Raw genomic sequence first — 22,358 nt, 5'->3', positions numbered from 1 at the left:
TGGAGAACTTCATGTCCTTAATTGAAATACTCAAATCCGTTAAAATCCAACTCCCGTTGTGATCAAGACAATGGAATTAGAACAATGCTAATTATCCCTAATTAATCTAGTATTGGAATATGCACAATCAATTAATTAAACAAGAACAATTAACAATTAATATGAGAATTTAAAGAGATAATCATGAATTAAATCATACTAGGGTTCAACTTAACCATAGATAAAAGTACTCAAACATAATTGAAATAAATAAACAAACTAGAGAACAATAGTTAAAGTTCATAATAGAAAGCAAAAAGAAAAGAAGAAGAAAATAAGTACTTGAATCAATGGAAGAAAGGTAGAGTCTTGGAGAACAATGAAGATCTACAAGTTTCTCTCGCTAACTTCTCTCTAGAAACCCTAAAAAAGTGTGTACAATAGACTATCTCCCATCATTAAACAAATAAAATAGTATTTATAACTTCCTAAAATAATAAAACCGACTTCGCAAAACGCATCATGGAGTAGACCAATACGGACGTGTCAATAATGACACAGACGTGTTGACCTGTAACCATAAAATGTAATATACAAAAATAAGCTATTGTCTTGAAGAAATCAGAGTGACACGGGCGTGTTGCCCTGTAATTGTCAGATTCCCCAACTCAACTTCGAACATATATAACTTTTGATACGGAGCGCTATTTTTTGCGTGTAATATCGTTGGAAAGCTCTTCAAGTCTAGTTTCCAACTCAATTAGAATCACATCGTTATAATTTTTTTATCAAAAGTTATGGGTATTATAATGGTGCATAAGTGTCATATTTCGCACAAGTGCATGAAGTCCTTTGTATCTTCTTCAATTCCAATCCGTTTTGACCACATGATATATTATTTTGATGGTAATAGAAGTGCCTTAATCATCATATCTTTAAAAAGGAGTCCAAAGTACCTGAGATTACATCAAAACACCAAACAACCCGTGAAAGCATTGTAGCTTATAAAAAAAGGAACCTAAATATGCATAAATGCAATGTAAATGCTCTAATGCTACATGAAAATGCACTCTAATATGCAACTATGTTTAAACTGTGGAAGTATATATGTATTAGCACCCAATAGAGTTAATCTTTCACTGTAACTTACATGAACTATACTTATTAGATATGATAATTGGATACGTTGATCAAATCTAGTTTCACCTAAGGTTAATTAATGCATGATTGGCCTTGATCAACCTTGATTATACCTAATCAGTGCTGAAAGTTATTTTGTTTCAAGGTGAAGGGAAGTTATATGTAGTACAAACCCTCAAGCTAACATAGTCTATTATAGATTGATCATCAACCTAATTTCATTTATATGTATGCCCGATTGAATTTTCCAAGCCATAATTATGTTGATAAGGCCTTGAACTTCTTTCTTTGAGGTGAAGTGAACCTTACCTAATTAGTGTAGAATGAGCGTAGCTTAAAAGAGATCGATCATTAACTTAATTAAGATGTATGACCTCTAGGAGCTTCATGAATTAATGCAGTGAAAATTCCTAAGGTCCAACGACTCTTACATTAGGGATTATTTAAAACTATGCATGTTTAAGCTTACTCATTGTCGTGGGTTAGTTGACCGTTGTTTCCATGTCCACATGAGAATTATAGGAAACCCATCGAGGATGGTCTACAACTTTAAATCAAGTCTTTGTCATTCTTTTTTCTCAAGATCATTATGCATGCTGACTGATGATTGAATTTTATAGAGTAAGGGACGGCTGTTGTGATAGCAGGGACCATCGAAATGAGTACTTTTTCTACAATCTGCACTACAGCATGCGTGTTTGGCTGTTTGATGCATCCCGCCCTTCTGGACCTGACTACTGACTAATGAGGTCGTGAGGACAACTGCTATAGTGGCATATGGTCCTATTAGGCACATTGGTACTGAAAAATGCATCTCTTTATCATTCATAACTTATTTGTCGCTTTAGAGCATCAACAATGGTGAGGTTGATTCGCCTATTTCTCTCTTCTACTTTAACAATACTTCACCAGTTACTCTCTTTCCTACCTAAATTGTTTTCATATTCTATACTCTCCCCACTTGTGCCACTCTCTCAATAGCTGAAATTCACGGACCAACCAAAGGGTTGAGGCAGTTGTCAGCACCCACCCACTATTCCCCAAACACCCCCTTAACGGTGATGGTAGGCTCAAATATGGTCTTTGCCCTCTTACCTTAATTAAGGACCAACCACTATGGCTCTGTGGGTACTTTTAGTTATGAACCTAGGTGCAACCACCTTGACCGATTCAACCTACTTTTGTTGCATGTGCTAGTTGACTGATTCAATCAGCTAGGATGTCGCCTATTCTTTAGGGGCTTGAATCTGCCTCCTCAAGACAAGGGATTCCCCTTTTTTGTTGTTTGACTTGTTATTTGTAACAAGCCTTGAGGATGTTACCTACTTCCAAGGGGTTGACTACTTGACCAAATATTGTTAGATAACCAACTTGAATACTACATCCCTAATCATGCTTAGGGAAAATTTCACCACCAACAACTATATTGTCTTTGGTATTGGAAAAAATAATCCGTCTATGAAAATGACCAAAAGTAAAGGATGATCTAAAACATCTTTATTGAACTTCAATTAACTTGATGATTTCCGCCTCAAAAAAAAAAATTAACTTGATGATTTCAAACATTGTAGAAGTACTGATTTAAAAGCATTAAAATTTTACATAGAAATTGTCATGTATCATATGACCACGTTTGAGCGACTCTATTGTCTACGTAGCATGTACTTGAACCAATTAGCAGACATCTTAGGGTACCTCTTAAGGTCTTTGTAATCAACATAAACTATACCAAATCGTGAAGTATATCCCAATCTCCATTCGAAATTGTCGACTAACGACCATGCAAAGTAACCAATAACATTTGCTCCCTCATCAATGGTCTTTTTCAGTGCAACCAAGTAGCTTCTGTAGTAATGTATTCTTTTTATATCATGCAATCCTTCTGCAAGGGTCACATTACCTGGGTCATCCATACCTGCAATTTTTATTCATGAATGTAATAAAAAAAGTCAGTCTTTTATTGAGTAATTGCTTAATTTATGAGTAATTTTGGTGGGAATGAGAAGGATTTCCTTAAAAAAGAAGTTTAGATGATGGTACCATTTTCAGACAGAATCATAGTGGGATTGCCATAGCGCTCCTTTATGTAGTTTATTGCCTTGTATAGGCCCCATGGTACCTCATAAAGCCAGTAAGAGTTTGCCTAAAATGACGAAAGAATAGTAATTAACATCCAAGAAGCTTCATCAACAGTTTGTTAAGTATAACTTATAAATCCCCTCGAAAAAAAAAGTAACTTGCAAAAACTACACATAAAAGATTGCTGAAAGATTACCCTTGGACCAATTTGGACACCGTTTTTACTAACTGCAGTAATCACCAACAAAAAACAATTAGAAAAGAATAAAAAAGAAAGGAGAGAAAACAAAAGGATAGTAGTCGTTACTGTAAACTTATAATGATTGAATTAGTGGCTTATTATTTGGTAGCCACTTCTTTTTCTTTCAATGTGGTAAAGATCTTGTACGTTATTTTTAAGGAAAGTCTTATGCCAATGCCTTTTATGTGTTTTTCTTCACCTATTCCCCATCACTTAATACCAACTCTATATTGGTATTGAGAATTAGGGAGAAAAAGTGGTACCTGTAAAGGGACATTTAAATAGGACTTTGTTCACAAAATTTGCAACATATCATAACCATTTATTACCGCCTACCAAATAGTAGTAGGTCGTAAGAATTACTAGGAAAATGTGAGGAGACTATCATACAATTAAATCCCGCATGCCAGTCCTGTTGGTATCCTGGGGGTTTTGTCTTGTTGATCTGTTGATTATACATGTAATAAGTTGTATATTGGTTGATACCCACGAAATCCATGGAGCCCTTAACCATCTTCACCTCTTCCGTTGTGAATTTTGGTAGTCTGTCTTTCACTATGTCTTGCATTGTCTTTGGATATTCACCATACACAATTGGATGGATAAACCTACATAAATGTAGTAGTCAAGCAGATATTTTTGAGAGATTCTTGACATTCATATATTTCAACCACGTAGGATTTATTAAATTAACTAATGATACATTGATAATCAAGCTTCATTATTTTCTCTCGAACTTATTAGAACGAAATTTGTTGAGTACTGACCCTGATTATAACTTATTTTTTAGTATTTAAGAGAAATTATCTTAATTAACTTATTAACTCTTGTATGAGCTTGTGTTTTCTAAAAAAAGAGAGAAACCTTTTTTCTAAGGTGAAAATAATATGAAGAAATAGCGGGAAAGAAAAAGAAATAGACTGACCATCCAATATGGAAGTCGCGTGCTCTTTGAGCTGCATAATTGTCTTTCTTTCCTCTTGTAAGTGGTTCATACCACACGAAGTCCAGCAAAATACCAATTCTTCCCTTTTGTTTCGCCTACAAGATCAAGAATAATTATTTCATAAATTTACCAGCTAAAATGGTACTGTATGTTCTTTCTCAAACTTGTATGTTGGTTCAAGTGATCCAAAATATATATATTAAGAAAACTGCAAGCATATATAAGCATAATAGCCAACATAAATAAATAAGTGCTTACTAGATATTTTTGGCGGTATCTTTGAACTGCTTCAGCATGAGACAAAATCAAATGGTGAGCCGCAATATATGGCTCTGTACCTGAATTACCTTCTGTACAGTTACCATATTCTTTGGAGCATCTTCCAGGAGCATGAAAACCATCATTATAACCAAGTGCAGCTATAACTCTTGGCTCATTGAAAGTCATCCAGTTCTTTACTCTGTCTCCATATGTCTTGAAACAGAACTCTGCATAGTCACCAAAATCTTTCCTGCATATACATACATACATACAAGTACAACGTTACATGCACGTTATCAATCATACTGAAACTGAAAACCTACTTACTCTGACCTGAAAAGATTATCCCCTTGTAACTTTCTTTTTATCATCTCTAACTCTAAGATGCGCATCTTAGAGTTCTGTTTCTAATTTTCATTTTAGCAACTAATTATAGAAAGAAAGCATTTTTCTTAAATCTAAATTGTCATGCTGATACACAATACACATACACAACTCTTGGGCTAAGCAAGCCCTTGTACTTCCGCTCCAGCGCTAGAGGGAGATCATAATGGTAGAGGTTTGCATATGGAGTTATGCCTGCCAACAATATCATGGAATTCATTTAGTTTAGTACATATTAACCAAATCATGTTTCTTTTTCTTATATGTTGTAAGGAGGACTAATTTATTAAAAAAACATATACCTCGTTCAATCAAATAATCAATTAGTCTATTATAATAAGCGACCCCCTTCCAGTTTACTTCACCAGCACCCTCTGTGATCATGAATCAGATAAATTTATTTAGTTAAAATGTTCATAACGAACGCAAAATATAGACATGTTCACATGAGAAGATTAATTAGAACATTTTTGCAGAGTTTTTGGCTCACTTGGGAAAATCCGAGACCATGAGATTGAGAAACGGTATGCATCCATGTTTAGGTTTGCCATTATATCAACATCTTCCTGTAACATTATGAAATACTTTTATTAGTTCTGATGAGTTCAGACTGTTCAGCTGCATAAACTGATAAACCCATGATTGAAGGCAAAGATGGTGAAAACTCAATCTAGAAGTAATATCACGTTATTCACATTGCTCCAAAATTTCATTAATGACACTGAACTATCACCACATACACATAAGATATTCACTCATGGTGTTAAGTGTTAACCGACGTTGTTGAGTTGGTAAGGCCAGCCACTTACTGTACTACTCAAAGTCGTGAATTTTTTTGTACCATGTTTTAGAGTTTTCTTATAATACACGCACATAGAATTATATATTATGACTTTTTGTACCAAACAAATACTTCTTTTGTTTTTTTAACTAGTTATTAGGCCCGGGCTATGCCCCGGGTAAGAAAAATTTCATTTATTAATATTGTACTTTGATATGATATCACTAAATACAATTTGGTCTATTTTAATATATTAGTATAGATAAGTGGAATAGTTTTTTATACTTGTCAATGCACAACTTTGACCAGTAATATATCTAATTATGTGTTTGTAAACAATAATAAAGATTCTATATTATAAAAATATTCATTAAAACTAATCTAATAACATTTCATATATGACTATTTTTGTTCGCATATATTAGTAAAGAAAAACAAGGTTTAAGGTGTGTATATAGCTAGTGTAAAAGTCGGAGTATTTATACTTAAAATGAATTAGAGAAGAAGTATATAGTTGTAGTATGAGATTGTGTTAAATCAAATCTGACTGCTTGCCTTCTCATTTAAGAATCAGACATACCAATACACATTAAAAAGTAATGTCTTTGGGCTATCTCTACTAGTTGCATATGCACGCGATGCGTGCGTCAGCAATCTTATGTAGCTATATACAAATTGACATGTTTTTTATCTAAAATTATCTTTTCAAATGAAAAGTGAATGATTTTTAATCTAGTTCAATACCGTCATAGTAAAATTTGGTCGATGATTTAATAATTTTCTTTTTAACGACTTTAGTATATTTCTTTGACAATTATAAATGCCAATAAAACATATTGTTTGAACTTTGTAAATATGAAATATTATGTTATCACGATATGTTGCTAACTTTTTTTGGTTAAAGATTCTAATTGATTTCGTGAATTGATTGTGTCAATCTAGTTTGTCAAGTTATTAATGGTATTGCATATTTCATTTTTGACCTACTCATATGGCAAGTTTCATTGATTCTCATTTTTCAATTTTTTATAAAAAGAAAAATATTATTTTAAATTAATTAAAGGATATTTTAGTCACTTCAAAAGAGGACGCCACACCTCCTCCCTTGGCTTATACTAGCCTTCATATGCACGCGATGCGTGCGTTAATTTTAGAATTTGTTATTCTATTAGATACTCCATTCGTACTTTATTTATGATTAAACTTAAATGTGAAAAATTCAACAGTTAGATGAATTTAGATATATTAATTCGCTAATGTAAAAAAATAAAAAGGTTGTGAGTGATTGTTAACATTAATTTTTTGTGAATGAATATTGAACAGAAAGAACAAAAATAATGAGTTGGTTTAACTGAATTAAAGAGTATCAAAGGTAGTGAATGTTCAGACTTTTCATGTGCACGTTATGTATGCCATTTTTTATAAGGTATAAATATTTTGTCCATTTAATTTTTGATTGAAGTATTTGATGCATATACCATTTTAAACTTGTTTTAAATGGCAAGTTGGAATGAGAATTTTTAAATGATTTGCTTTTGTAATTTTTTTAATTTCATTAATTAAATCATTAAGGGTATTTTAGTCACTTCAAAAAAGGACACCACACCTCCTCCCTTGGCTTATGTAATAGAGATAATAGAGATAAGATGTGATATTCCAGATCACATGCTGATCTCTAGGATATGATACTAATAACTGGTATTTTATCTCCTGGTTATGCTAACAATATGTTCACAAAATCAACAACATATCTCAATAGGTTGACGTACAGTTCCGACACTTTGTTGAATATGAGTGTTTGTTACCTACTAAGTACATGGTTTTAACCCCTCAAAAAAAAAAAGTACATGGTTTTTATTTAATTTTTGAATGTAAATACATGAAATTCTGAATTAATCAAATACAAGAATAATTCATATATATATATTCCCATTTACTCCAGTGAATTAAGCCGCTTGAAATCAATCAACATTTTTTATAGGAAATTTTGGTCACTTTTTATTCTCAAAAATGGGAAAGTAAATGAGTCACTCCACAATTCACATGGCTCGAAGCCTCGAAGTGGGTCAAAATTAGAAATGGTTGCACTTACGTCGTTACCTAAGTGGGAAGATCGGAAATGTTAGATATAAATCAGCAAGAAGCCAAGACTTCAAGATCATTATGCAAATAACGTGACAAGGAAAGTGAAAATAATTAATATGTGAGTCATACATGTCAAGTTTCACGTGAAGATTCTGAATGTCAAAACATCCACATCAATCTATGTAATTCCGACAACTTCTTAATTGTTTCTTGCAATTTACCCCCTCTGTTTCAAAATATAAGACATTTACGCTTTACGAAAATTTGATTTGACCACAAATATCTCTTAAATACGAAAAATAAAAATTATAAAAGTTATACAGTTGGATTCGTCTTGAAAAATACTATAACATTATTATTTTTTAAAATTTTCTATTAATATAAATTGAGAGTAATTGATGGTCAAAGTTCGACCTCGAATATCGTGCGTGCCTTATATTGTGAAACGGAGGGAGTAATATCCTCCTATTATTATTGTCACTGATTTTAGAATAAATATACAATAAATTCAAATAATTTGGTTAAGGCTATGTTCAGTTTATCTTATTTTTGCTTATCTCATATCTAATCAGATCAGATCAGAAAAAATAAGTTCAGATCAGATCATGCTTATATTTAAAAATTCATTATTACTATTAAATATCTTTCATTACATATTAGTAAAAATTATAATAATTAAATATTAATAAAGTTTCATTGAGACGAATCAAATAAGACCATACATGACTATATTTTTTCTTATATATTGAGAAAAATCTAAAAGATTCTATCTTACGGTGAATAGTGTCAAGATTATTCTAAGTGAGAAAGATAAAAAAAAATACAAATAAAGTATTATTATTTACTAGTATATTTGTTCAAAAGGATTATTATTGTTGTTGTTGTACTTATTAATTATTAATATTAGTAATTATTATTAATCTTGTTGTTATCATTATAAATGTCATTGTTATCATTAATTTAAGTTATTTTGTTGCTATTAAATAATAGAAAATTAAAAGCCACGTGTTAAGAACATAAGATTGACGCAAAAATAAGAAATATATAAAATATGATAGCTCAAATTCATGAGAACGAAACTACTAAGTTGATAAGTCATATTTATATATAATTTTTAGGTGCATTTAGGTTGCATTTTAGAGCATTTAGTTTCATATTTAGGTTCATTGTTGCATTATATTCTTAAGTTATACTCCCTCTGTTTTTTTTTTAACTTTCTCACTTTTCATTTACACATCTTCCAATGCACATCTTTTAACTTAAATATCTTTCATCATATATTAGTAAAAATTATAACGATTGAATATTAATAATGTACTAACGGAGACGAATCAAACAAGATCACACATGACTATATTTTTTCTTATAAATTGAGAAAAATTGAGAAGATTCTCTCCAAGTATGAATAGTGTCAAGATTCTAAGTGAGAACGATAAAAAAAAAAAACAGAGGGAGTACTTTTCTATTCCTATTCGGTATGTTTTCTTGTTTTTGATGAAATTCAGGCATTGAAGACTTATTTGGAGTATGATTAGCTAAGCTTAAGGATTAGGAGCACTTGGAAAGAAGCTACAATGAATAAGGATCGTATGGATATGTCATAGTACGAGTTTGAGCAAAAACGAAGCGGAAAATCATTAGAAGAAATGTGAAAAAGAGTCACGTCTACTCTTCTGATCATAACTTTTGATGTGATTCTTAGAATCGAGTAATTCCACCAGATTTGGAAACTCGACTTGAATATCTTTCCAACGATAGGTGGCACGCCCCGAGGAGACTTCTATTCAAGGAGTTATGTCTTTCGGAAGATTGCACTGTTTCTGCAGGAATCTGCCACGCGTACGCGCGGATCACTAATCCGCCTATTAATGATTTAATTAAGACTTTCCTTATCTTGTAAATTACTTTCCAAGTCATATTAGGTTATTGAATATTTATTTAGATAGGTTTTCATTCTTTCTCTCTCCTCCTCCCTCTCACGTTATTCTTTTAGGTTTTAGTTTTCTCTTTTCTCTTTCTCTCTAGTTTTGAGTGTAAACCCTAGTTTTTATTAGTTTTCATTAATTCATGAGTTTTATTAGTTTCTTTTGTTGATTTCTTTGATTATGCTTTTCTTGGTAGATTTAGATTTCATTATTTTTTTCATGATAGAGTAGTTTCTTTTATCTATGGTTAAGTTGAACCCTAGTATGATTTAATTCATTTAAATTCTCATATTAATTGTTAATTGTTCTTGCTTAATTGATTGTGCATATTCCAATACTAGATTAGGGATAACTAGTATTGTTATGATTCCATTGTCTTGATCACAACGGGAGTTGGATTTTGACGGATTTGAGTATTTCAATTAAGGACATGAAGTTCTCCACGGGAGTAGGTAGAATGGATTGTTAGGAAGTTAAAGTGTCGTGTTTAATGTCTTTAATTTGCATGATTCCACGGGAGTAGGCTTGAATGCATATTAGAGAAGTCATAGATACTCGGGAGAGGTTTATGGTACTTTATAGGGTGTACTTTTCCTTGTGAACATTTAATCGATTAATTTGGGGTAGGAATTATTTTGTATTATTTCGTGCTAGTGGGGATACTTAACTGTAGAATCTTTTATTTATATATTGATTAGTATAGTTAATTCGACGATCATTGATATTAACCTCCTTTAGTCTTACCATTATTTAAGGACTAATCATAGAACAACTTTCTCTCTGTGGGATCGACTCTGACTTACCCTACTACATAGTTAGGAGGATTAGTTAGGTTATTTATTTTTGTTAGGTGCGCGACACGCCTATCAAAAGTCAGATTACATTTCAAAATAAGCTAAGTGCGAGATGCAAATTATAAATTTAGATTCGGTATACCTCTTCCTACCGAATTCCAAATCTCTCTAGGTATTTGAAGTTGCACACTATTTATTTTTTTCTTGCGCAAGTCATAGTTGTTTGTATATCTTATTTTATTTTATATGAAAAAAAAAGAGTTGAGTCTGCCGACTTCTCAATTGTGAAATTTTTTTTAAGGGAAAGTGTAAAACATCGTATAAGTGCTTTTATAAATTAATGACTTGGGTTATATAATCATTTTTAGTAATTATTATTATTATGATTATAATTATTGTAGTTGTTCTTATAATAATGATTATTATTATTATTATTATTATTATTATTATTATTAATAATAAAAGTTGTGTAAAAGTTGTAATAGAAATAAAATGATAATAATAGTAATACTATAAATAAGATCTTATATTGTATTGCATAATAATGAATTACAAAGTAATAATATATTTTATAAAAGATAAGATATTGTAAATCAGATCAGATCAGATCAGAAAAAATAAATTCAGATCAGATAAGTCCAGATCAGAAAATTTCAGGTGAACTAAACATAACCTAAGAGTTAGTAACAAATTCAGGTAAGTTGAACTCACAAGTCACAACCAATAAAGTCAGAGTCAATAAAAGCTACGTGCTCAAATTCAGAACACGGCTACAATAAGTAATTCCTCCGTTTCTTTTTAATTGTTACATTTGCACTTTCATATATCCAATGTATAACTTTGATGACATATATCTTTAGTTTTGTATTTATAAAAATTATATATTAATAAAATACATGTTTAGACGAATCCAACAATATCAAACATGACTATATTTTTATTCACGTATAAATCACAAACGATGGTCAAAATGAAATTTGTGAATAGTGTAAAATGTCAAAGTGTAACAATTATAAAGAAACGGAGGTAGTATTAAATACTTCCTCCTTTTTTTTTAGATCACTTTCCTAAAACAGAATGCTTCAAAATAGATGTTACACTTTTTTTATTTCCTAAAATGGAAAGTATTATGCTGCAAAATTACTCACTTACCCTTACTTATAACAATTAACCAAAATTAAACTAACTTAATTTAACCTCATTATATACTAATCTCTATTATATAAGGGAAGGGGGGGAGCAATGGTGTCCTTTTTTGAAACGCTTATTTTGCCCCCCTTCTCTTTCTAAATTACAAAAGGAATGTCAAAATCAAAATACCGAAAATAAATTTACAACACTCACTCACAAATCACTTAAAAGAAGAAACTTTATAAATCACCCATAAAATTGAGAAAATCATGTTATAAAAATCACGCAAATCACTAAAATAATCAGGAAACTTTATTAAAACTTTAAATTAATATACAAACTAAAACTAATAACATAGAACGTCAATACATACAAAAATTTACTTATAAATCACTATTCTCAAGAACCATTCACAATTAATGGTGGGTCATGATAAAAATTAGAGGTGTATTTGTAGTGAAATCAGAATTTAGAAATTAGACAAGGAAAAAAATTATTTACTTTTTTATACGGTTTTCTATATATAATGAAACTTTTACATATATTTGGACGTATTTTTTTCTATTATATAATAGCGATAAATTATCAAGGTAAAAAGGTTTATATAAAATATCATTCAAGAATTAAAGTACAACATATCTCTATTATATAAGGGAAGGGGGAAACTATGGTGTTCCCGAATGAAGAGACTATCTTATCCCCTTCCCATGCTAAATTACAAATTCACTTACAAATCAAAGGGGGCTTCAAATAAAAATATCAAAAATATAATTATAATAATCACTCACAAGTCAATTAAAATCATAAAATTGCATAATTTACGTTATGCAAATCACTAAAATGAGAAAACTTTAAAAAAATTCAAAAATTCACTTACAAACTACAAACTATGAAAAAATTGACTTGAAATCAAATTCTACTTTCTTTACAATTTATGAAGTATTGTACTTAATTCAAAAATCAACTAAAAAATTATAATATTAGAAATCATAAATAAATTCAAAAAAAATTCTATTTTATTCATAGAATTTAACTTTGAAAAGTAAAAAAAAAAAAAAAAAATGGTGAGAGACTTAAGTGACAGAAACTAAACCAATCAAATTTTGCAACTAATAATAATTATAATTCGTATGTCTAATGTTCAAATTTTGATTCTTATACCGAAGAAAATTGAGTTTCTGTTCGAAAAAATTCAAGCACGCATCGCGTGCAAAAAATTCTAGTCTAAATTAATTAAACCTCCTCCCTCTCTTCCACCACCCCTCCCCCACCACCTCAGCCGCCCAATCACTTCCCCCACCTTGCAGCCCCCTTCCCCACCACCACAGCAGCCTCACCCATGCAAATCCTCCCCCACCACCCCATCCACGAAAACCCCCCTCCTACCACCCCCAGCCTGCAGCCCCCTCCCCCACCCTTTCGAATCCCGCCGCCGCCGCAAAACCACCACAATCTCCGACCATTAAGTCGCACAACCACGACGCCGCAAAACCACGCCATTTTCGCGTTGGAGATCCGAAAACCACGCCATCTTCGCGCAAAACTTGCCATCTTCTTCGCGCAAAACCACGTAGGTCGGAGATTTCGACGGGTGGGGGGGTTTTCGGCGGTAGACGTGGGGTTTTCGAAACTGGATGGGGTTTTCGGCGCGTGGGTGGAGTTTTCAGGTGGGTGGGTTGGGATTTCGGCGGGTGGGGTGGAGTTTTTGGTGGGTGGGTGGGGATTTCGGTTGGGTGGGTGGGGATTTCGGCGGGTGGTGGGAGAGGGGTTTGCATTGGTGGGGGTGGTGGTGGGAGTTCACATGGGCGGGGTGGGGAAGGAGGTTGTTCCGGTGGTGGGGAGGGGGGCTAGGCGGGGGTGGGGGAAGGGATTGGGCTGTTGGGGTGGTGGTGGGGGAGGGGTGGGCTCACTTCCTTTAATCCCCATTATAACTTTGCTTAATCTTCAATCAAAATTTTGCCTAGATAAGCGGATTTTTCAAAAGTGTAACATCTAAAAAAAACGAAGGAAATATTAAGTTACAATATAAGTTTAGATAAGTAAAATATAATGAGGGGAAGAGAAAGAAGCCTTAATAATCTGAGTATCCAACACAATTGCGATATCGTCCTTCTTTCTGAGATATTATTAATTTGTACTCCCTTATGTTTGTAGAAACTAATCATCTCTTCCACAATATTAATTTAATATGCATCACCTCAAAAAAATATTGCATAGATTTTCAAATATCCTCCATTTAGGGTGATGGAGAAATAAAAGCAACACACAAAAGAGTAATTTGGTGGATACAAAAGCTCAAATAAGACGGTTTTATGGATAATGTCGTAAAACTGCTAATACTTAGAGTTTTGTATGAAATAATTAAAGGAAATTATAGAAATACTCAAAGTCAAAAGGGGAGTATAAAATAATTAAAATTTTGAATTGAAATAATATGAAATAGTTAAAGTTTAGCCCAGATAATTAGACTAAGTGGTCTAATTTTTAACAAAAATTAGACAAACTCAAGCCTATATTTTTCTAAAAGCTTATTCTATCAAACTCTAATTCAAAAATATCTCTAGACATCTCACCCTAACCTAGTCATCTCTTATCTTCTCATTCTTTGAATAAATTAACATTATTACTATATTTTGAAAAGTAGCATGTTATCTTCTTGATATTGGACTTAGACCGTGCCTAATTTTAAATTAAAAGTAGACGTTCTCTTATAAAACCAACCAAAAATTTAAAATGAAGCAATTGAAGGAAAATACTTCATGAAATACTTAAAGTCGTCTTATGCATAAAAAGGTCTTACGAGAAAGTTGTTTAGTTAATTCTAAAAAATGAATTTGGACCAATATGACTATTAATTTTTGATAGAGACAAACCACAAATTGAAACGAATGCACATATATTTTGATTTTAGGTCCCTTATTTCATCGTATCCCCAAGAAAGTTAACGTATGTACTCACTTGAACCGGATTATACATAATTCGACTCTGATCCTACAAGAAGTCGGATTTTAAATCTGAGTCTGACTACGACTCCGACCCGACTCAAAATTCGAACATCGACTCCGACTCCAATCCGACTTAAAACCCGAACATCCAACTCCGATCTCGATCTGACTTATTTTTCCGTCCATTTTTTTCTATTATACAATAATCTAATCAGTACAATTAATCTAATAATCATATGAAAATATTATATAGTACATGATAATCTGAATATTACTATTATTTTTAATAGCAATTTTTTCAATGGGAAACAATTAGCTGAAAGTCGAAGTAAGGTTATACATAAATAATACATTAACATAAATAAGAAAAAAAGATTTATTGATTTAAAGTCGGAGTTGGAATCGAACGTCGGATTATATGAGATCCGACTCCGACCCTCCTCTAATTCGAAGTCGGACTTTTTAAACAGAGTCGAATTCAATTTTTTTGTCGGAATCTGTTCGAATTTTTTCCTTCAAATCGAAGCGAATTAGGATCGAATCCGAACTGGATTACCACCCCTAACTTTATCATCATCCTCCTATAGTCTATCTTATTTCCACCATATCAAAATGTAGGCAACAACAGGTTTCCAGTTATGCATGACCCACCTTATTGGTCTTGTGCTAAAACGCAAAGATTATTTTTCCTCTAAGATAAGCCGAAGATATTCGATCCAAACACAAACAACAATTGGGCACTTTTCCCAAAGCTCTAAAGGGGAGACAAATGATAGGGTTGTGGACTTGTGGTTGACCCCATAAGCAACTTTAGCAATATATTTACTCTTGCGCACTAACAGATTCTTCTTTTTTTCTAAAAAAAGGAAGCTAAGAGTATTATTTCTCATGTATTATTATTATTGCAATATCACCTTTATTTAAATTTAAAAGTTAGAATTCATGTAATAGGAAAGAAATAAAGATTAGATATAATCGTCAACTAAAATAACATTGCAATTAATGTAAAACTTGAAATGTTGCAATTAAAAAAGAAAAGGGAAGTATATAACTAACCTTGTACCGATGATATTGATCCACAGAGACCTCAGCAGTTGCGTTATTAGCTATAATCCCTGTTAAATTCCATAAAGGCAATGTTAGTACTTATTTTAAGTATGGTTTTTTTTCCATCCCATAGTTATATCTTTGCTCCATTTTTCGTTTCAACTTGCTCTACAATTAAAACATTTTCCCCGTACTATTTTGGCTAACATATATATATATATATATATATATATATATATATATATATATATATATATTATATATATATATATATATATATATAGATTAGGCTTACATTCCTCTACAAGTTAACACAATATATTATCTCTAACTAGTGATTAAATTCGGTCTATACTCCAAATAAGAAAAAAATTTATTTATTAATATTGTACTTTAAATGATAATATCAAATACAACTTGATCTAATGGTTAAAACTTTAGTATATGAATCGTGAGGTCGTGGTATCAAAATCTATACTATGCAATTTATGATTTTTTTATTGTACATGGATCATTAAATGAACTAAAACTCTATAAGGAAAGTGCCACGTGGCACAGTTCCTTGTTTAGAAACGTCTTTTAATATATTTATATAAATGGTCCACTATTTTTAGATTCCATGTAGAAAGATAATGAAGCAAAGAATTCAAAATAGAAATAACAAATTACTATGTGATGTAAATCAAGTTATACAATTAAAGTGACAACTAAATGTGAATTTTGTGATCTGTTTGATTAGTAGTGTTGTAGCCTAAAAATCAAGGGCTACTAAGATGACATGTGGCATTCGCTTAGGCAAAGAAAAGTACAAAGGCCTGCAGGTTCTTTGGGCTAAAGTACACTTTTCTGAGGAAAAGGTGTACTGAAAAGCTCTCTTGTGGCCCTAAAATTGTACTTAGGCCCAATACAAGTGAAGCCTGATTCAGCTAAAGGGTAAATTGTATTGACAAATCAGCATTTGCCACGTGTCACCATATTATTGCTTAGCCAATCAGATGCTCCCAAATTAGGGTGACATCAAGGCACAGCAGTCATTCCAAACAGTATAAATAGTCATTGAAATCAGGGGAAAGGTACGTTTTTCAGAGCATAGCACTGTTACTCTGTCATAAATTCTTCTCTCTCTCTCTCTACTTTCTCTCTCTAAGAGTTCCTTTACATCCCTGACATCTGACTTAAGCTTCGGAGGGGGAAATACCACCCAAACCTCCAGGGTGGGTCCCTTTTGTGCAGGTTGCTGGTCAGGAGTTTGCTTCGGGATTTGGACCAATCATTGTTGCACAAGTCTCCAGTTCTAAGAACCCATCTTTGGGAGTTGTGATATAAATTGCTAGTTTTACACTACATAACATTTGGCGCCGTCTGTGGGGAGACGCAACAATGACGGACTGTCACTCTTCGAATGTGGCACGGAACAGAAGTTTTAGAGTTCAGGTGGATGATACCGTTGATGACGAGAGGCCACCTCGAGGCAGGGATCAGGGCCATGCTGCCGTTCACCTCGAGGGTAGGACTGTAACTCCAGTCATCCAAGAAAATCTTGACCGTCCAGTGACTGCTGGTCATTTGGAAAATGTGTTAAATGACTTCCAGGCCAGGATGGCCGCTGTTATGGAAGAGCAGATTAAGAACAACATGCTATTTTTTCAGAAGAGTCCGAGAGAAGAGGCAGCTGCGCCACTCAAAGGGCGATCCCAGGAAGGTCGTCCAGGACCTAGTCGGCCACCTCGGCCAGAATTGACTAGGCCGCCTTCCAAAGGAAAGCAGCCAGCAGTCAGTGATTCTAGGAGGAAGATGGACTGGAAACTGGTGGTCCGTCCAGCAGATAATATCCCTCCTACTGGTCACAAAATGGAGACGGATGCTAGGGAGTATCTGGAAGCCAAGAGAGTGGCAGCTCAGCAGCGTTCAGTCTCTGGTTCCACTCCTTATATGAAGGACCCGTCATTAAGGCTTCTGTCCAGAATAGCAGGACGAAGTCATGGACCTTCGGCTTTTCAGCCAAGGCAAGAAAAAACAGTTCTGCAGCCAATGGTGTATAGGCGTCAGACCTTAGCTAACACCTCTTCTAATCCGGTACTAAAGGAGTACCGCCGGGAGCACATACCCATTGAGGGTCAGGTTGGGGCACTCTAGATATATTGGCCAACTCCTTTCTCGGTCAGAATTATGGAGTCCCCTCCTTTCCCAAAGGTTAAGCTCCCGACGATCGAGCCTTTCGATGGAACAACAAATCCAGATGATCATTTGTCAGCCTACAAGCACCAGATGTACGTCCAAGGAGTTGACGACGCTACATGGTGTAAGAATTTTTCAGCCACATTGATGGGAGTGGCACAGAAGTGGTTCAAGAATTTACCTCCTAACTTAGTGAACAATTTCACTGAGCTTATTATCTTGTTTACCAGCCATTTTGTGGCAAACCGTCAAGAGCAGAAGACAAGCATGAAATTTGAGTGTGATGGTGGGAAAGTTGGGTCTTTGTATGGAGACCAGCAGGCGGCTAGAGAATGCTATCTTACTACTTTGAGACCATCATCATGAAAAGAGAAATCAGAGCGGCCAAAGGCCATGGAGGATGAGCCGGCCGAAAAGGTGAAAGGCCATATAAGTGAGTTGAAGCATGAGGTAAAGAAGGCTCAGGCAAAGCCCCTCCAAGAGGGCAAGCCGTCCATGCTCTTACCTAGCAAGAAAAGGAGATGTTTGTCTATTAAAGAAGAAAAATAAGCATCTGAAGAAGTAATGGCTATCATGAGCTTGGGACAGAACGTCCAGAGCTAGTGGATCGGAGAGCCCAGTGGAAATCTTTTTAAATCCAGAGCGTCCGGAGAGGACATTGAAGATTGGATCCGTCCTATGTTCTGAAACCAAGGACGTCTTAGTTGCCTCGACATGATACCTTGAGAAAGTGTAATCTTTTCTTAGTACCTCCAATGAAAAAAGTAGAAATGTATACATGTACCTTGGCTCTCCGTCAAGCAAAATTCATATAATACAGCTCTACTTCTCTCCTATGACTGTCCCTCTGTTTGATTTTGTTTGCTTGATTTAGTTAAAAATGCATACTATCGTTCAAGCTGACTAATAAAACAGAGCAGCAAGTAAAAACACCTTCTATTAGGAGATCGGCTAACATGTTATCATCCTTATAAGGACAAGTACATGGAATCGGCCTACACCTTGTTTACTTAAAGAGTAAACATCTCCTAAACAAGGTCGGCTGGAATTAGGACGCCTTAGTAAAGGTATCCTACTTTCCGTCCAAAGCCATACTTCGAAATAACAACCTTAGTAAAGGAACAAGTTATTTCACAATTTAACAAAGATGGACGGGTTACAATAACCTTCATAAAATGTCTAAGTTATTAAGCAAATTATGGTCTTTCTCCTTCTTGTAACAAAGAAAGGTCACTAAGATCTCTTCGTCCAAGAAGGGGGGCATATAGGGACCTAATTTATTGCAAATAACTAAATCTTTGTCCAATGACGAATAATAGCCAAAATTCAGGCCGAGCAAGTTATTAACTTAACAGTTCTTAAACTCACAAGGTTTCAATTTAGGCATCTGGTAAACGTCTTGATATATTCGGCCAAAAAGAGCCATTGGATCATATGAAGTGTGTTAGAACGAATTGCTTACATACTTGGGCATAAATATTTGATCATGGTCGGCAGCTTTGGTAGCGTCCGTAACAAGTTTTTGTTCTCTTTCCTCCGGTCTTCGGCAATAAAGTTGCGAGCAAAGAGCTGTCAAAGGAAAGACGAAAATTGTTAGGACGAATGCAAAATTGAAAAAATATATCCAAGTATAGAATTCAAAACGTCCAAGGAAAAAGTTACCTCAACAGCCAGTTAAGACATGTAGCCAACATGCCCTGATGAGGCTCCCCTCAAACCCTTGATGTGATACCCCTTGCCTTTTTAGGGGGTGGGGCATCGCTGGTAGTGGCCGGTCTTTTCTTGACGGCCGCCTTCTCCGCCAACACTTTGGACGTTGGGGCATTTTTCTGAAAAAAGTAAGTAAAAATGTTAGTCAAAAGCAATTAAAGGGAAAAGAGAAAGGAAGATGTCCAACACTAGCTCTAGACGTTTTGCTCTTCAAAGAAGGAGCTCGTCTAGAAGTTCATTCAGGACGTTCTGCTCCACAAAATAAGCAGCTCGTCCAGAGTCAATTCAGGACGTTTTGCTCTTCAAAGAAGGAGCTCGTCCAGAAGTTCTTTCAGGACGTTTTGCTCTTCGAAGAAGGAGCTCGTCCAGAAATTCATTCAGGACGTTATGCTCCACAAAAGAAGTACCTCGTCCAAAGTCAATTCAGGATGTTTTGCTCTTCGAAGAAGGAGCTCGTCCAGAAGTTCATTCAGGACGTTTTGCTCCACAAAGAAGGAGCTCGTCCAGAGCCAATTCAGGACGTTTTGCTCTTCAAAGAAGGGACTCGTCCAGAAGTTCATTCAGGACGTTTTGCTCTTCGAAGAAGGAGCTCGTCCAGAAATTCATTCAGGACGTTATGCTCCACAAAAGAAGTACCTCGTCCAGAGTCAATTCAGGACGTTTTGCTCTTCGAAGAAGGAGCTCATCCAGAAGTTCATTCAGGACGTTCTTCTCCAAAAAAGGAGCTCGTCCAGAGCCAATTCAGGACGTTTTGCTCTTCAAAGAAGGAGCTCGTCCAGAAGTTTATTCAGGACGTTTTGCTCTTCGAAGAAGGAGCTCGTCTAGAAGTTAAATCAGGACGTTCTGCTCCACAAAGAAGGAGCTCGTCCAGAGTCAATTCAGGACGTTTTTCGCCTCAAAGAAGGAGCTTGTCCAGAGTCAATTCAGGACGTTTTGCTCTTCAAACAAGGAGCTCGTCCAGAAGTTTATTCAGGACGTTTTGCTCTTCGAAGAAGGAGCTCGTCCAGAAGTTAAATCAGGACGTTCTGCTCCACAAAGAAGGAGCTCGTCCAGAAGTTAAATCAGGACGTTTTGCTCTTCAAAGAAGGAGCTCGTCCAGAGTCAATTCAAGACGTTTTGCTCTTCGAAGAAGGAGCTCGTCCAGAAGTTCATTCAGGACGTTCTGCTCTTCAAAGAAGGAGCTCGTCCAGAAGTTCATTCAGGACGTTCTGCCCCATAGAGAGAGAACTCGTCCAGAGTCAGTTCAGGACGTTTTGCTCTTTAAAGATGGGACTCGTCCAGCAAAAAAAAAAAAAAAAAAAAAAAAAAAAAAAGTAAAAGAAAGAGTAGGGCAGTTCCAGGTCGGTTAAAAGAGGAAATCAACCGTCTTAGCGCCTAAATGGTAACTTCCTCTTTTAAGGGGCAATGTTGTAGCCTAAAAATCAAGGGCTACTAAGATGACATGTGGCATTCGCTTAGGCAAAGAAAAGTACAAAGGCCTGCAGGTTCTTTGGGCTAAAGTACACTTTTCTGAGGAAAAGGTGTACTGAAAAGCTCTCTTGTGGCCCTAAAAATTGTACTTAGGCCCAATACAAGTGAAGCCTGATTCAGCTAAAGGGTAAATTGTATTGACAAATCAGCATTTGCCACGTGTCACCATATTATTGCTTAGCCAATCAGATGCTCCAAATTAGGGTGACATCAAGGCACAGCAGTCATTCCAAACAGTATAAATAGTCATTGAAATCAGGGGAAAGGTACGTTTTTCAGAGCATAGCACTGTTACTCTGTCATAAATTCTTCTCTCTCTCTCTCTACTTTCTCTCTCTAAGAGTTCCTTTACATTCCTGACATCTGACTTAAGCTTCGGAGGGGGAAATACCACCAAACCTCCAGGGTGGGTCCCTTTTGTGCAGGTTGCTGGTCAGGAGTTTGCTTCGGGATTTGGACCAATCATTGTTGCACAAGTCTCCAGTTCTAAGAACCCATCTTTGGGAGTTGTGATATAAATTGCTAGTTTTACACTACATAACAAGTAGTACTAAAGAGTGTTAATAGTAATGATTTTTAGTGTAAATTTGCGAAGACATTGCAATTTTAGCACCCCTGATAATGAAATTTCATGTTAAAACATTTGTTTTCCTTCATATATTTTCATTACCACTCAATACCACATTTCTCAAGTGGTAATGAATGATAATGTACTTTTAAGAAGAAAATAGGTGTTTTATAGTAAAGTAACTTTACGGTGAATATTAACATGGGAATGTTTTCACAAATTTACACTATAAACTATTAACATTAGTACTATTTAGTATTAAACTTACCATAAATGTCGTGGAAAGGGGAGTGAGCGAAGGAAACGTACCAGGCTTTTTGACGAATTCATCCCAAATGCTAGGGCCCCGGCCGTCCTTGTGAGCCATGCCTTCAACTTGGTAAGCTGACGTTGCGGTGCCGAAAACAAAACCCTTGGGGAAGCTCTTTCTGCTTAGCCCACCACTGTAAAATTTGGTAGCTAATGCAAGTGCTTTGCATTGTGTGAGCAGGAAACACAGGAGAAGTGTGCATAACAATGGTATTGGTATTGGTATTGGGATTCTTCCCCACATTGTAAAGCCTAAGGAATGGAGTACAAATGGATCTAATAAAAGATGATATTTTGATATGTGGGTGAGGTTAAGAATACAGTGGTCGGCAGGTGGGCATTATATAGGACTTGGAAGACTTGGAAGACTTGGAAAGATGTGCTA

The 22,358-nt window shown here is 34.7% G+C and overlaps 1 protein-coding gene and 1 long non-coding RNA gene across 3 annotated transcripts in view; one reads left to right on the top strand and one right to left on the bottom strand.

Moving 5' to 3' along the window:
• Positions 1-3,405, top strand: part of LOC125499369 (uncharacterized) — a 9,735-nt gene extending 6,330 nt beyond the window's left edge. The window contains exon 3 of the long non-coding RNA XR_007276218.2: positions 1,740-3,405. This is a non-coding gene — a long non-coding RNA (uncharacterized LOC125499369). The remainder of the gene's footprint in view (positions 1-1,739) is intronic.
• LOC104900375 (beta-glucosidase 44) lies at positions 2,656-22,358 on the bottom strand. 2 transcript variants are annotated; one of them, XM_048647998.2, is made up of 12 exons: positions 19,579-19,720; positions 19,383-19,485; positions 15,748-15,806; positions 5,521-5,596; positions 5,333-5,404; positions 5,138-5,225; positions 4,644-4,896; positions 4,365-4,480; positions 3,830-4,047; positions 3,395-3,426; positions 3,160-3,262; positions 2,656-3,034 (listed from the first exon to the last, which is right to left on the bottom strand). In XM_048647998.2, the coding sequence occupies exons 2-12, from the start codon at positions 19,402-19,404 to the stop codon at positions 2,763-2,765; spliced, it is 1,311 nt and encodes a 436-aa protein (XP_048503955.2). In that variant the 5' UTR covers positions 19,405-19,485; positions 19,579-19,720; the 3' UTR covers positions 2,656-2,762. The 2 variants fall into 2 exon arrangements, with proteins under 2 accessions (XP_048503955.2, XP_010686092.2); XM_010687790.4 differs by lacking the exons at positions 19,383-19,485; positions 19,579-19,720 and adding an exon at positions 21,974-22,358.

The sequence above is a fragment of the Beta vulgaris genome, chromosome 7 (genome assembly GCF_026745355.1).
Source record: "Beta vulgaris subsp. vulgaris cultivar EL10 chromosome 7, EL10.2, whole genome shotgun sequence".
Classification (NCBI taxonomy): Eukaryota; Viridiplantae; Streptophyta; class Magnoliopsida; order Caryophyllales; family Amaranthaceae; genus Beta; species Beta vulgaris.
This window is presented reverse-complemented; position numbering and strand designations above follow the sequence as displayed.